The 15974-nt window shown below is 48.5% G+C and overlaps 2 protein-coding genes across 3 annotated transcripts; one reads left to right on the top strand and one right to left on the bottom strand.

The window, feature by feature from the left end:
• The first annotated feature begins 98 nt into the window (after positions 1 to 98).
• LOC128725115 (chitin deacetylase 1) lies at positions 99 to 5810 on the top strand. Its single transcript, XM_053818835.1, has 5 exons — positions 99 to 159; positions 3820 to 3892; positions 4130 to 4302; positions 4467 to 5461; positions 5532 to 5810. The coding sequence occupies exons 1-5, from the start codon at positions 99 to 101 to the stop codon at positions 5808 to 5810; spliced, it is 1581 nt and encodes a 526-aa protein (XP_053674810.1).
• Positions 5811 to 5856: 46 nt separating this feature from the next.
• Positions 5857 to 7091, bottom strand: LOC128723348 (U6 snRNA-associated Sm-like protein LSm7). 2 transcript variants are annotated; one of them, XM_053817078.1, is made up of 2 exons: positions 7075 to 7091; positions 5857 to 6947 (listed from the first exon to the last, which is right to left on the bottom strand). In XM_053817078.1, the coding sequence occupies exons 1-2, from the start codon at positions 7089 to 7091 to the stop codon at positions 6632 to 6634; spliced, it is 333 nt and encodes a 110-aa protein (XP_053673053.1). In that variant the 3' UTR covers positions 5857 to 6631. The 2 variants fall into 2 exon arrangements, with proteins under 2 accessions (XP_053673053.1, XP_053673052.1); XM_053817077.1 differs by having other exon boundaries at positions 5857 to 7006; positions 7077 to 7091.
• Positions 7092 to 15974: the final 8883 nt, after the last annotated feature.

Here is a 15974-nt window from a genome sequence, read left to right as displayed (position 1 = left end):
AACGAATCGAACAAAATATTTGCTCAAAAAAAAAGCAAACCCCACAGTGGTACGAACGGACGGTGACATCGCAACGCGGCGGCACTAAATCAACCGCAATGGGTCTATTTTTACGCTGCACGCTGACTCTGACGCTGGTGGTCACTTTCACTGGAAACGGTACGTGTGTGTGTGTGTGTGTGTATGTATGTGGGGTTGAGGATCAACACGGTGGGTCAGCTTCTTGGCACGGGTGCACCGCATTCGGATTCGGTGGAAAATCCATAAGGGGGTGGGCATATGTTAGCATGAAAAAAAAACAAAGAGAGAAGCGCCAGAAGAAGAAGAAAAAATCCCACCCCGTTACGCCCGGGGGAAAGCGAGCGGGATCTTAATGTGTGCCAATTTTCTGCGAGCACGAGATCACAAACGCATGCAACAGGCGAACGGGGGCTGGAAAAACGAAAGATACACCCTGACGGGGAGTGCATGCACCAGTTGCTTTGGAACCCTTTCGGAAGCCCAGGTGGATGAGATGGTAAGGGAAACCTAACCCCGGTGGGCTGCAATTGCAGTGAATGCACCAGGCTGCAGTTGAACGCGGGAACGCGCGTGTGTTTTCGATTTCGAACCCCCACCGGGGAGTTCGAATGGGTGGGAAATCTTCCTGCTTCCGTGTGCTGGCTGGTGAAGAGAAACCACCATTTCTCTAAGCACCGGAAACGCAGAGTGGAAAACCGTCGCCCTCCAAAGGCAGCATGAATAAAATAGACAAACTCTTTTTTGTTTGAAGCACGGTGGACATAATATGCTGACTCATTGAGCACGTACTTAGTTGCTAAACAACATAAGAACCTTTGAAGCAAGTAGGCCTTGGGCGTGGGTCGCTGGGAGCAAACTCAGCACAAAGCGCACCGGAAAAGTAGGCCACCGATTCTGGACCAAACTGCGGCGGAGAAGATCTTCCCTTCTAGCTGCCCTGCACCGCTTGGGGTGTCAAAAATAAAACCCTACCCATAGCTCAACCGGGTGCGGTGGCATGGCGGGATAATTGAAAAATCACCGTTCTTCTTCACGGCTTCATAGAACGCACGTACGGGAGCCACCGCCATGGGGGGGGGGTGAAAAAATAAAAGGCAGGGACAGCAAAACTCGGCTGCTGTTTACACCGCTAAAGTGTTGAAGTAAACGAGAAAAACAAACTGGAAAATCACGAGCAGCGCCGAAACCGGCTCTCTTGCTACCCCACTCCGCGACCATAATTAATTAATGAATCGTTAAAGTAAATGATCGCACGCCGCCTCCTGCCTCCTGGGCGTGCGGTCTGGAAAGCGCACGAATGGAAGCAATAGAAGAAAAACCGTCGACGATGACGCTGTGCGCGAAGATGGAAAATGACACTCGCCGTGGAACCCGTTGGAGGGGGTTGTTGGGTGAACGAAAAAGGGGATATAAATGTAAATCAGACTGGAACAGCTCCTCGCGATCCCGATCAACGGTATTTGTCGGGCAACGGACCGACACGAACCTGCCACGTGGACTGGCGGAGGGGCGAGCACCGGGAAAAATGAACCACTGAAAATGGTGACATGGAAAATTGAATTACAAATGCATTTCCCCCAGCCCGTGAGGTTCCACCTTTCAGTTCACATTGCTGCACGAAACCCACTGAAGCGATTTGAAAAAGGAAGGAAAAACAAATGCAGATAGCGAAATGTCTTTGAACGGGGCTCTAAGGCGGACACTTTATCTTCTTCGAGCTACTAGCTGTTGGAGACGGTCGTGGAGTGGAAGCGGTTGAGTCGATTAAGTTTTCCGACCAGGTGGAAACGAGGGAACCGAACCTGCCCGCTGCCTGCCTGCCGGTTGGTTGTCCATTTCCGGCGAAACCAGGCACGGAAACCGGACGCATTCACTGTCACCATCGAGCGACTGAAGTCAGTCGAGCTCTCGGTTCACGTTTGATCTGCGAGATTTTCCTGTACGATTGCTGGCAGGCTCGAACACAAGGTACAGTGAAGGTACCGCGCCCGGTAGGGGGTTGTGTGGGCACACGCTGTTTTCCCACGTTTGAGCTTACATGGACTTCGCGAACGCCTGTTTTTGAGGAGTCGATCCCTTGAAGCCTCAAGAGGCATCTCCCCAAGTGGAGTTACGTGAACCGGTGAACATTTGTACCACATTGTACGGTGTTGTTGGTACATTTGAATAGCACCCGTGTTGTGCCGTAACAGCACGCCGTTTGACTGATGGTGGTGTATAATTTTTTGTTTTAGTCTACTCGAACGGTGCGTTATATGTCGCAGGAGGTTTGAAAATTGATCTTCAACATCTTCCTCGCCGGTACTACCTTCACCTTTCCCGCCAGAGCATGGGTTTTGTTTTCCCCCTTTTTCGAAACCAACGGGGGTTGCGGTGAAGGGTGAAAGTAGTCGTGGCGTGTGTGGGGACACCTTGCTGACCTGCCGTAATTACACGGTGTACTTAGACGTCACGCTGGTGAAGACCCTTTGGCCATCTCTGGGTGAGGTTATCTAATCACAGCAGCATCCATCCCGCGCCTAATGGCACAAACGTGTGCTAGGGAAGTGAAGGGAATGGAAAGAAAGGGCGTGGAGAGTTGGGAAAACAGCACACAACTCCTAATCGCTAATGGCGGATCTCTGCCCCACGTGTCAGTATGCCATGAAGCTAAGTAATCGTTTTTGACACATGACAGATTACTCGAAGTACATGCGGTATATGATCATTCCATAAATCTCGTTTGTCGTTGTTTTTCCGACGTCATACTAGCAAATGTGTTCCGATACTAGGGAGGTAATAAAATCATGCGCCCCGTGTTGTTACACTTTCGAATGCATTCACGTTTCGGGTGTGTTTGCATAATTCGTTAGCCGTTACTTTTTGAAAAGATAATCGCCAAACAAAGCGCGCTAAAAACATGCGCAAAGCAGGCCACGCCACGCCGGTTAGGAAATTGGAGGCTGTGTCTACCACCGGATATGACACAAAACGGCAACCAGCTAGTGCATCACGAATCGGTTCTGCTTTCTGCTGGTTAGCTATAGCCGGCACTGGCCAGTTCTGGTTGGCAGAGCTTGTGCAATCGCCGCAACAATCTTTGCTGCCTCATAATGCGCCCACACGCGCGCGCACGCGAAACATGCTGACTGTTGAAATGATCGAATAAATACGCGGTTGCTAAAACAAACAAAAACCATGTAGCCCTCTTCCGGTTAGGTAATTAGAGATGCAATAGAAACGGTGGTATACAGCCAAATAAAATGAAAGTTTGCACCACTCACTCTGCAATGTTCTTTCCTGTGGAGCTTCAATTAAATTTCCCAATCCCTTGTTTCACATTTTATTTAGTTTAAATCATCTCAATACACGGTAAATGGCTTTCCGCCGCGAAATAGGTACCGTAACGTTCCCTCAAGGCGAACTCGAACATTTCATACTCACACATGTGCCATACAAAAGCTCATAAAAAAACTTTTCCTTCCAATTCCTTCATTACAATTCATTGCGAATTTTCAAAGGAGGAAAAAAGGCGTTTTCTTTATCCGCATGTTAACCTCAATTCGATGATTTTTCAACTAAAAGCGTGTGAAGCAAAAGCACACGAAACCACTTGCCGTGGAGAGCATTTCTTTCATTTCATGAATGGGTTGAACTTCAACCGCAGATTTTATTCATCAACGAAGCGAAACGATAGTTCAATCAGTACTTCGATTCGTTCTTCAAGGGCTTCGAGGGAGGCTTCCTCATTTTCGCTTCAATGTTGCTGTTGATGCTAGCTAGCTCATATTACATATTATTTTCCTTTCTTCCTTTCAGCACGCGGAGGCAACCTCGTAAAAAGAAGTCTCAAAAATACGGTTCCCTGCTTCGAGGATGGGCGGTTTTATAGGTCAGTATGGAGTGTATTTATTTTTGCAGCCCTTCTCTTTGATGATCTGCGCAATTGTTTCACAATTGAAGCCATGTTCGGTATGCTTTCGTTCGGCTGTGGGTGGTTTAATGAGCATTAGTTTGATAAGCATCGCACGTGCAGTAGATAGCGTTTTTATAGCACCATTTAAAAACAGTTTCACAATCCTGCATTGCTCATTATGGAGTTATTTTGTCCCAACTCCTCGTTCGATAGAAATCCCGATCGACCTGAGCACAAGATGTGGACCAACAACGAGTGTGCCAAGTACTACCTCTGCCTTGACGGGGAAGTGTTTGAGTTCAAATGCTCCGTAGGGCTTCTCTTCGACGTATCCCGCCAGATTTGTGATTTCAAGCAGAACGTGGAAAACTGTGACGTCACCGCAGGTAAGCTGGATGGAATGCAATTTGTCTGATAGCAAAGCCTGTATCTGTTGCAATTGATCCTATTGCTTTCTTTCGATTAGGAAATTATGATTATTTCCAAAAATCGTTCCATACATTACATTCTGATTCCAATTTGATTTGACATTTTTTTCTCAAAACCCCAGAGGCACGTGTACCGAAGCCGTTACTAGAAAACGCCAAGTGCGAGGAACGATCGCAGCTGGGTTGCGGTGATGGAACCTGTCTGCCGAACGAGTACTTCTGCGATGGATCGGTGGACTGTGAGGATGGTTCCGATGAAGGCTGGTGCGATGTGGAGAACGATCCAAACGCGGCCGATCCGTGCGATCTGTCCGTTTGTGAATTACCCGAATGCTTTTGTTCGAAGGACGGCACCATCATTCCCGGTCGGCTGGAACGCTACCACACACCGCAGATGATCCTGCTTACGTTCGACGATGCGATCAATTTCGAGAACTGGGAGTTATATACGGAGAAAATCTTCACGCCAGCTCGCAAGAATCCGAATGGTTGTCCGATTCGCGGGACGTTCTTCATTTCGCATCAGTACACAAATTACGCGCAAGTGCAACGAATGTGGAACGATGGGCACGAGATCGCGGTCCATTCGATCACGCACCGAGGTCCGGAAGAGTGGTGGTCTCGTAACGCCACCATTGAGGATTGGTTTGACGAAATGGTCGGTCAGGCGAACATCATCAATCGCTTCTCGAACGTGCGGATGGAGGAGCTACGGGGCATGCGGGTACCGTTCCTTCGCGTCGGTTGGAACCGCCAGTTCCTGATGATGAAGGAGTTCGGTTTCGTGTACGACTCGTCCATGGTGGCTCCGTTCTCGAACCCACCGCTGTGGCCGTACACGCTGGATTACAAGATGCCGCATGCGTGTAATGGCAACAATCAATACTGTCCATCGCGCAGCTATCCGGGCATTTGGGAGTTGGTGATGAACCAGCTGGAGGCTGGCGAGTACACGTGTGGCATGGTGGATACCTGCCCACCGCACATGAACGGAGAAGACATCTACCGGATGTTCGTGCATAATTTCAAGCGTCATTACCATACCAATCGGGCACCGCTGGGGCTCTATTTCCATTCCACTTGGTTCCGCAAGCAAGAGTATCTCGATGCCTTCCTGGTGGGTATCTCGGAAAGACAGGCGAACGGTGGTGTCCTTATAAACTGTGTTTTGTTTGAAACTTTTTCAGAGATTCCTTGACGACATGGCCAAGCATCCCGACGTGTACTTTGTCACCAACTACCAGGCGATCGAGTGGATGCGCAACCCAACCACCTCGAACCAGCTCGGACACTTCGAACCTTGGCAGTGCCGGCCGAAGCAGCTCGACCCACAAGAGCAAGCCTGTAATTTGCCACGTACCTGCAAGCTACACAGCCGTGTCCTGCAACAGGATCGATACTTGTCCACTTGCAACGAATGCCCGGCACAGTACCCTTGGATAAGGAACGAGTTCGGACTCGACTGAGAGAACCCGAAAGAGCCATCGAAGTTGCGTGTTTTTTTAGGTAGGTTGGAATTTATTTACATGAAGAATAACTCAACACCGATTAGAATATAAGTAGACGAACGGTTGTTACGACTCTGTTAATGACGTGCTCGTTTTGTTTTACCTGTGTATGTTGAAATTCTTCCTTGCTTTTGTGTTATCCCAGTTAATTTGTTCTATAATTTTAACGACTATTTGCTTGCTCAGTCTAAAAAACAGTAGAACTTGCACGGACAGTGTGACGCAAACGCAAGCAACAGCAGCCTGTCTGCGCCCGATATGGAAAATCGCGAAAAAAACAGCATTAGATTATGCAGAACAACTTAGATGTACTTTACATAAGTTAAGCAAATAAATCGATCGATTTACCGATCTTCCTCAAACGCAGGCTGGGGTGTTGCTACGTATTTGCCTCATTCAACACGCGCATGTTACTTTTAGTCTGAGCGATTCGATTACAATGTCATAGTGTGGCTATGGAACGATGGAAAATTAAATCAACGGAATGGTGATGACAAAAATAATAAAACGCAAAAGTGAAATGCAATGGAAGTAGATCCGATTGATAGATCTGCTGTAACGATCTATTCGGCTAATAACCGCAAACAGAAAATCAAACAATATTAGAAAAAGCATAAAGCCTTCCTGGCAGCAGGAAGGGTGGAAAAGGGCCACAGATGTTATCCTTGCTGCCGGGAGATATCGCTGGCGAGTTGTGCAACTTTTGCTTGACCATGGCTTGAATTTGCGCAACGGATGATGCAAGCATGCACTGTACCGGCTGCAATGGCATCTCCCCGCTAGCCTTCCTGTGCGATGAAGGGATTCTGTATCGATTCCATACCGTCCTGTGGACAGATCAGCACCACGGACGTGCCACGACACACTACTAGACCCAGGTGTCGAGTATCATCAGATAGCTTATAGTCGTCCGAGTCACGCAAAAATTCTATCGTGTTGTCCAGCACCAAATTTAACAGCGGATCGTAGCCCTTAAGGACTCCGGCAGCCTCACGCCCACCGGCAAACTTAACACGGATTGTTTTCTCGAGGTATTTGCTCAGATCAAGGATGGATTCTTTTCGTCGCTTTTCCTTATTGTCCCCGCCACCGCCACCACCACCGCCATCACGGCCACCGCCACCACCACCGGCAGAGTTACCGGAAGCCGCTGGCTGAAAAATATCATAACATATGAATTACTACTAAGTTCTAGAGCATTGACTACAGTGCACGGCAACTAACCTTCTTTTCAGACATGGCTCTAATAGGGAAATTCCACTTTAGCACGAGTCGGAAAAAAAAACGCACGATTTATCGTTTTTGTTTACAATCGCTTAGCGGTTCTTTTTGTTTTAACGCTTGAGGTTAAAGATGTTGCCGTCAAATTGCTGTCAACCGAGCGAGAACATATTTATTGGGTTGGGACATCAAACATAATAAGACATCACTTCAGACGTGTAAGGGTCACACGTGTTTCAGTAAAGGTAATAAGAATTAAATTTGTTGCTATGTTGCAATCATTTTTCTGTAAAATGCGTGCGGATTATGCATGTATCGACGAATCAACTCCTTACAGAAATTGTCAAGTGATAAAAAATGTGTCCCGAAATATATTTAGATTAAACGTGGTATGCAAATAAACGAAATAAGGTCAGTACAATGTAAAAACTATTTTTGCATATATTAAGCTGCATATTTTCTCTAAAATCCTACAAAATATATAATATAATACGTTTTGAATTTATTTCGCAAGCCTTTTGGAGGTCTGTTCCGAATATGACACTGGATGTCAACATAGACAGTTGGCATGACGACGGGGTATCGTTGACAGTAAATGTCATGCGCCTTGCAGTACCGCTCATAAAAGAAGAAGAACATTGATTTTTCACCGGTGTGCGCGGAACTCTGCGGAATATCCGGGCTTTTCGTCCTTAGCAACCGAAAAAAATCGGTACCGGCACGCTTTTAGCCTGTTTGATGTGTTGTGTGTGAACGTGTAGAACTAGCATTTCCGCTGCTTTCGGCGATTCGCATTGAATCGTCATTCCTTGAGTGCATTGTTATTATTGTTACCCCTGAACAAAGCGAAAGAAGATGACGTCGAAAGCGACGACGGTGTAGCGCGGTTGAAAGATAAGCTGGCGAGAAGTCATGCGTCCGGTCCTGGGCAGCAACTGCGAAAGTAAGGTAAGCAAACATCACTTTTTGCTGATCATATATTCGTTTGCGCTATGTATCATTGTGGGGTAACTGTAACATATCAGTACTGCAAGTCTCATCAAATGGGTTGCAGTTTGGGGAAACAGTAAGCATTATAACAGCAGGGACCTCCGAAGAAGCATTGTTGCTGAGCAGGAAAACGAGCGCGCGCACGCATTTTTGTGTGCGTGTGTTCTTCACTTGGAAATGAAGCGGGAAGCAAGCCGTGGACTCTCCTTAGGAGGAATGTTCTCCAGTTCTGCGCGTACGCAATGTGAAAACACCCTCACGTGCTAGACAGGGTCCAAATCTCTTCCACAAGTCGTGGTGATTTTCAGCGTTAAATCGACTAATTTTCATCGAGGCGTTGTGAGTTTCCGGAAACAGCCCGTTGCTTCGCTTAAAACAAAAACCTTTAGGTTTATTATCGAGCTTACAGGACAATCTTCGCCGGGTGCTGTTCTTCTCATTTTCTCTTTCTCCAGCAGCCATTGCTCGCAGGAACGAATTCAGAGGCCGACGCGCGCGTTTGCGAGTTGGCGCTGGTGTGGGATTGCAATTGTGTCTCTTTCTGGCTGAAGACTTTCAAGGTCCCGCTCGCTTTTCATCTCGCTCACGCGAATGCGCTCCTTGCATTCCAGTTTTCCTTTGACGACGCAAAATCAAAATCCAAAATTTTAACCGGCAGCAACCCGGCAAGTCACTTGAAGCTAGAAAGAGAAAGCGACAGACACCGAGAGAAGAACCCAACCGAGTGCGATGTTCGCTATTTTTCTTCTTCTTGATCTTGCGACGAGCAGAGAGTTTTCATACTCTCATTTTGCTCTCTCGTTTGAATCGAAGCTGCGTAGGGATTGTTGCATCTCTTTTCCATACGCTCTTCATTTCGCTCTCCATCTCGCTTGCGCTCCATTGGTTGATTTCTCTTCGCGCGCGCGCGTGTGAACGCTCTCGCGCTCTCTTCGGTACAACCATTTGTCAAAAAACGCCCGTTTGGCCTCGGTGCGGCTGCTTTGCTTTTCATTCTTTTCTCGTGCGTGTGATCTCGAAGACTGGTTGCTGCGCCGTGCCAAACCTTTGGAAGTGCAAGCAACAGTAGGCATAGGAAGAACAGCATCAGCAGTTTTTTAACCTCAAACCGAACTACAACCTCCAGAGGCGCGATGGAAGCGAATGGAAACCGCGTGCGGCAAATTAAGCTCACCAGTTGTTGGGATGCTGAGTCGACAGGCCATGGCATTTTCCACGCGGACACACCAAAGCGACCTGAGTCCAATCGTCGACGACGACGCCACTCCGAGACGGTGGAACCAGCGGCTACGGAACCGCGTCCCGGTTGGGGCGTATCAATTAATCACCGAACCCGCATGGTGGCCGTGAACGACGACGAGCCAGTCCTGGAACGCGCAAAGCCCAGCAAAAACATGGTGGCGCGTGGTGTGTGCTTTTTCTTCCCAACAAACCACGCGCAAGCTAACAAAAAGAAAAAAGGGGGCAGGCGTCATTGATGTGTCCGTGCGTGAAGAATGTAACATTTTGTGTGCTGATAATCGAAGCAGCGAGGCTTCGCGTTCGCGCAATGCAAGTGGCGAAATCTGTTGCCCAATTGGATGCCCCTGGTGCTGGCAGAAAATTCCTCCAACCAATCGCCGCGTTTGTGCAATTTCGGGCCCTGGGTGACATTTTCGGATGAAGCCTCCGAAGAAACCGGTGCGTGAATGTGAACGTGAAAGCGAGCCATAAAGCGTGTGGAGTAGAACACTTTTTGAGGGGCCACGGAGCAAAAAAAAGGCTACAAGAGCTGACAATTGCAATGGCTGCTGCTGGCAATGGCGCTGCTGCTGTGCGCCTCCTCATCGGTTTTTGTTGGCGAATCTCATCATCGTGCGAGCACATGAGCGTGTGTGTGTGTGTGCCCACTCTCAGGTGAGTGTTGAGTTCAATCTTTGGGGCCCTGTCTTGTGTCAAAGGTTATTGCAGGCTATCGTGTGGGGAGGTATCTGGGCTTAGTTTCACCGATCTGAGCCAATGCTGAACGGGTGCTAGGATGGTTTTCTAAAGTCCTTGTTTTCCCATCCCAAAAAATCCACCTCGTTGCAGCGCGCACTATCGCGAACACACGAATCAGCTGCTGTGATGAGCGTCGTGAACAAATCGCACAATCGCAGTAGTCCTTGCGAGCGAATTCTCCATTTTGTAAGTGAACGCCTGTGCGTTGGAGGCGCAAAAAAAAGAAAAGCGCATGGTGTGCGCGCGCGACAACACGGTCGCGATTTTAATTATCCTTTTCATGGATAACCCGAGCCACAGCTCGCGTGTGTGTGTGTGCATTCATCATCGCCGCAGCCGCCGACGCCGCCATCATCAGCAACGGTCGCGGAGGCGGCCATAGTGCGTGCGACATCCCACCCCACCACCTTGCCGCGTGCGTTGCGGCGCCCACCCTTCAGTGCTTTCGACACCTTTCGCTCTTTCTCGCTCTCGTTCTGGCTCTCCCCTTTCTCCCATATTTCGCGCCGCTCACTGCGATTGCGAAGAATGGGCGATGTTTTCTTCTTCTTCTGCTTCTTCGCCATCCAACCATTCAGCGAATCCATTTTTTGAACTGTTCTGTTCGCGCGTGGTGTGTTGCCAGGCAAAGCAACAGCCCGTCAGCCAGCCAGCCAGCCAGCCAGCCAGGGCCAATCACCGGCAAACCAGTGGCCTGGATGGTAGGGGTGTGAGCAAGGAAGATCCGGGGAGGGGGAGGGGGCTGGACAAACCCCCCATCAACCCTTGTTCTTTGTATCTTAAAACTTAGCAGGCCTTTCTTTCAACTTCCAGCAGAAAGCCGTTTTTTTGTAGCTCTCTTTTTTTGGGTCAGGCGTCATTACTTTCACACTCCCAGTACCAACAACGCGTTACATAATGTAAGCACATTTCGCGACAAGCGTGCACCTATACCCCGGAGAACCTACGGTTTCAGGTTTCTCAGCTTCCGTTGGTGGGGTTTCTTATCGTCACATAACGCGCCTCTGATGATGCTGATGTTGAAGCTGCTGCGACAGGAAAGTCGTTGAAGGCTTCCGGTACGAGAGAACCACCGGGAGTCCTGCTCAGCATCCATCTTCCTTTTCCGGTGGCTCTGAACGGCTTGCTGCTAATAGGGTGGTCCCCGAGGTTGGAGAATCTCCCAACAGTAATCGCGTGGCCCTGCTCCATGTGGTAAGGAGATAGGAGGGAAGGATGTTCTTCCTGGCGCGGTGGAGTGCTCTTTCGCTCTTCCCTCTTTATGTGTCTGCTACCCACCCACCTACCCTCTCCCCCCCCCCCCCCACACGCTGGTTCGACCCGGCAAGATTGGCGAGTTGTTGCAATGTTGTTGCTTTTCGCGGGTTCCCCATTTTCAGCCACAAAAAAAGCCGCCCCGGACTCGCGAGACCGGGCCGTTTGGCTCCTCCAAATGGCTCTCAAAGCAAGTGAGAAAGAGAGTAACGCAGGGGGAGGGAATTTGCAACATGAGCACAAACCGCCTCCCATTTTGCAGTTCATCTCGCGAAACAACGCGAAGGAGCGTTAAGCTAGTGGAGGGGTGGCAGGCGAAATGGAGCGACGGTGGTGGTCCTTGGAAATCGCTGGATGGTCAGAGAAGAAAGAGGGAGGATTTCATCCCCCAGTACGAGACGCTTTTAGCTCCTTCAGCCTGTGTAACACTTAAAAGGTATGTTGTAAACGAATAACAATTTGCTGAGGAAGAGAAAAACCCAAACGAAATCTCCAATTGTTGTCCCCCCACCCCACCCCCGCGAAAAGTGTGTGTGAGAGAGAGAGAGTGAATGAGAGAGGCGGAGAGAAAGAGAGTGGGTCAGATATTTTGCATTCGCGAGTCACGAAACAATTGCGCCCGTGAAAGATGATATTGGTTTGGGCGATTAACCCTTTTTTTGTGTGGGGTGCGGAGGGTGATTTTGCAAGTTAACGGATGTGAAAAGGGTTTCTTTTTTTCTTCATGATGCTGTTTACAACAAAGAAGAAAGCACAACCTCCTACCTCGGTTCGTTTGGTGTGCCTTTAAACGGTCGGGTGGTGCCTTCAAGCTAGAGAGAATCACACGCCGGGTGTGCGAAGATTCAAATTCTAGGCACAAGAGAGAACATACACACACACACACGCGCGCACAAACACCCGCCCGAGATGAGGGAGAGCCCATAGAAGGTTCTCTTCCTTGGCGCTGGTTTTCGTTCACTCGCACAACCGAAAGGTGTGTACAATCAGGAACAACGAACGCGAAACGCAATTTTGGAGCTCCCATTTGGAAACGAGTTCTAATCATCGCTCCCCCCCCCCTCTCCCTCCTCCCACAGCAGCACAGCACCCCCACCCTCTTCCGATTGGTGGGTGGATAGAAGTGCGCACGGGGATACGGCGAAGAAAATGGAAATGAATCAATGCTCTCGAGGCAAAGGGGGATATGGGGTGTGAAGGAGGATATGGGGGGAGGCACGAACGGTTGGTTCTAATTTTTGGCGTAGGACATTCGCGGATTGATAAAGCGCAATGCCGCCGCCGCCACCCTGGGGGTTGTTCAGGGTTGAAACAGGTTTAGTATGCACCCCCGGGGAGGGATTTCAATTTCTTTTCAATCCGATGGCGGAGAGAGCATTGTGTAGCCCTTCTCGTCCGGGGAATGGACAGAGCAGAGCTCTCTGTGATTTCTGGAGGGAGAAGAAGTCCACTACACACACACGGTCAGCAGCGAAAAGGTGATGGGTTATCACGAGAGGCGAGGTGTGTGTGTGTGTGTGTGTGTGTGTGTGTGTGTGCACGGCTGGTGGAGCATGAAGGAGGGAACAACGAGCATTTTGTGTGTGACCCTTTTTGTTGTACGTATGCTAAAACGCATAAAGATTAATTGAAGAGCGCTGGAAGAAAGTGAAGGAATGAAAAGCCTGAAACAGGTTTTCCCCTCCACGTGCGAAAGGGTGCAGGCAGGGGTTGTGGAATGTGTATGTGTGTGTATCACACAGAAAGAGTAGGCTAGAAGAGAGAAGCGAGAGAGAGAGAGAGAGAGAGAGATAAAGCACGGAGAAAATGAGGACTCCAAAAGCTTAGCTAGTCGGGCGTCGGGGAAGGGGATGCCGTGGCGGATGCTGAGAGGGGGTTATGCTCATGATGTGTTTTTCTCCCTACAGAACATAGCTCATAGAACATAGTCTAGCATTTTAGCTTCCAAGAAATGGCTTCATTTTAACGGATGTGCGACTTGAGCGCCTTCTCCTACGGTGGGTGGAAAAGATGAGTTTTATTTCTTTCTATCTTTCACCCAGACAGACCTCTCTAAAAAGAGCGAAAGAGAGAGAGAGAGAGAGAGAGAGAGAGAGTAAAGTGTCATCTGATATAACGGTGAAGGATTCGTTGTAGGCTAGAGCATATATCATCCGGGTGGGCTTTAACCTTGAATTCTCTGCACCCGTAAATGCTAAAATCGGTTTGCCTGGATAAAAATATGCTCATTATTCCTGGTACCACCGCCGTTTCATCATTATTCGTTACGCGGGCGGATCGAATCGAATGGTTTGGTCGATGCTGGGAAAGCAATTAAGAGAGAAATGGTAGGCCCAGCTTCCCAGGATCAAAAAACCACGTTCAACTCTCTCCCAGTTCGCGTCGAACAAATTTGTTCCCCGTGTGGCCTTTGTGCGCAGAATAAAATATGAAGGACTCTCCACCTCCACCGTATCGCCCCACCAGCAAGCACCCATTCCACCACCCACAAATGGTCACCCTATCGGGAAGAGAAGAACAGAGAGCGGTGTATGTCACGAATACCGACACACCCAGACGTATCCCACCCGATGGTGGGTGGGGGTGGCAAAGAGATGCACGAGAGTAGAAAGGACGGATGGATGGGTTTTTAGTCCGTGATAAGTACGCGCATGCGGAAGAAAATCCTCACCCCGTCGTCACCACCAGCACGGAACCGATCGTGTGCCCGTGTTGCGGGACATCCTGATTCCGTTTTTCCCATTCCGGGGGGCAATCCCTTGCGCGAGAGACGGCAAACTTTCATTGCACATCATCTGGAAGGCAAGGATGGTTGGGTGTGTGTATGTGCGAGCAAGTGTGTGCGAAGCGAATCGGCGGCACAAACTGAGCAGTGAGACGCGCGCGACAGTTGGGCGATTTTAATTGCAAGGTTCCTTCCGCTGGAAAAATTCACCAAGGAGCACCGTTGAAAGGGGTTTTTTTCTCCCTCATCGTGTATGTGTGGTGAGGTAGAGTGCAAGGATAAAATACTTCGCCTGTGAAGTTTCATTCCACAGATAATGATCGAAAGGCTAGCACAATCACCGGGTTGGATGTCTTTAGCAATCGGTTTGCGAGAAGTGCATAAATGATATCACTCCTCGAAATCTGTTGAATCGTAACGCGTTTTACTTTCGTAATGATTGGCGTGTTTTGTGTGTTTGTGTACTTTATTTTTTTAATTCTTATTTATCGGCCTTCAAATTGTACATCGAAGAATCCCGATGAGAGTACGCTTGTGTGTCGTTTGTAAGTGAAAATGCATCACAAAAATCATTTTACGTTTAGTTAAGCTTCTTGTCGCCGCAAGCAGTTATCTTTCGCTGTGTGGTAATTTTCTGCGATAAGCACCGCCGATAGGACTTCGGCGCATTGTGCATCGCGAAAGCTATAGATAGCTTGCTTGTGAAGGCCAACCCTCTGTTGCTGCTGCTGACTGGTACAGTTTTCGATTCCTGCCAGAGCCTGCTGGTGGTAGCAATTGGTTCGTGATGAAAATTTTTATTCTATTTGTGTATTTTCTCCACATTTTTTGTTTGTTCGGATGTGATTTCAACGTTGAATTAGTAGCATATCGTAACTTTCCGATCCACGCCAACTCTAGTGTTAGATGACGACCTTATGTTGCGAAGGATGTCTGAAATTCGCAGACAGCTTAAATATGGTCCCCCCTCCAATAAGTGAGATTGAATTCATAAAAAAAGAACAAATATTGTCCACTGTTTGTGTGGGGATAAAGTGTGATGAAATATCTGCATTGAACGGAACGCATCCGCATTCCTGGGCGAGATAATCACGTTTCCGACGCAGTTTGCCATGTGTTTGATGTGTCAAATAGTCCGTTTATTTTGCAGCAGCAGAAACACAGGTGTGCAAATTAATACCGATCCGTCCGGCGCAGAAGGGACATTTGATGGTGTTTGCCTAATGGCGGTGTTTGTTTTTTGTTCTTTAGTTTGATCGTTTTATGACCAACACATGTTCTCGCCGTATGGATCAATTTTATGCTTGATCTCTGGAAATTCGTGATATTACCGCGAGTCGAGAAAGATGATCGATCGAAAGCATCAAATTGGTGTTATAGATATACATAGTTCGCATCTTTGTGGATCGAGTGTAGCTGAATCATGGATGAAAAATGTTTTCAAAGTATTTTATTATGTCTTTCGAGGGGGAGGAGTGCACTCTCCGTCTCAATGACTAGTTTCCAGGAACAGGAAAAAATATGCTGCGACACGCAATGTCCCACGTGAAAACCCCGGCATGGGGCCAGGTTTTGCGTGGACGTTGCAAATATTACAATCGTTGATTGTGTGAGGTGCTCCCGCGGTCGGCAGAAGGTGGCGTGTCGAGGGGTTAACCTGCGTTCCGTATCTTATTGCAAACTTTATCAGCAAAATTTCCGTATGCTACATGTGTGTTGGCTCATCCGCTTCCCTCTCTCCTTTTCTCTGTCCAATTCACCCTCGTGAATGTGTGGAGTACGGTGTTCCGGTGGCAGTCGTTGATTTACGGCCAAACAGGAAAATCGTCCTCTACAGCACTTTTCGATGAGATATACCGGTGGGGTTGCCATTGGATACCGAAAACTTTCGTTGCCTGAGCATATTACAGGAAGGGAAACTAGTATCGCTGCTTCCGTCCTCGGAGTTCTAA

Source organism: Anopheles nili, chromosome 3 (genome assembly GCF_943737925.1).
Source record: "Anopheles nili chromosome 3, idAnoNiliSN_F5_01, whole genome shotgun sequence".
In the NCBI taxonomy this organism is placed as follows: domain Eukaryota; kingdom Metazoa; phylum Arthropoda; class Insecta; order Diptera; family Culicidae; genus Anopheles; species Anopheles nili.
This window is presented reverse-complemented; position numbering and strand designations above follow the sequence as displayed.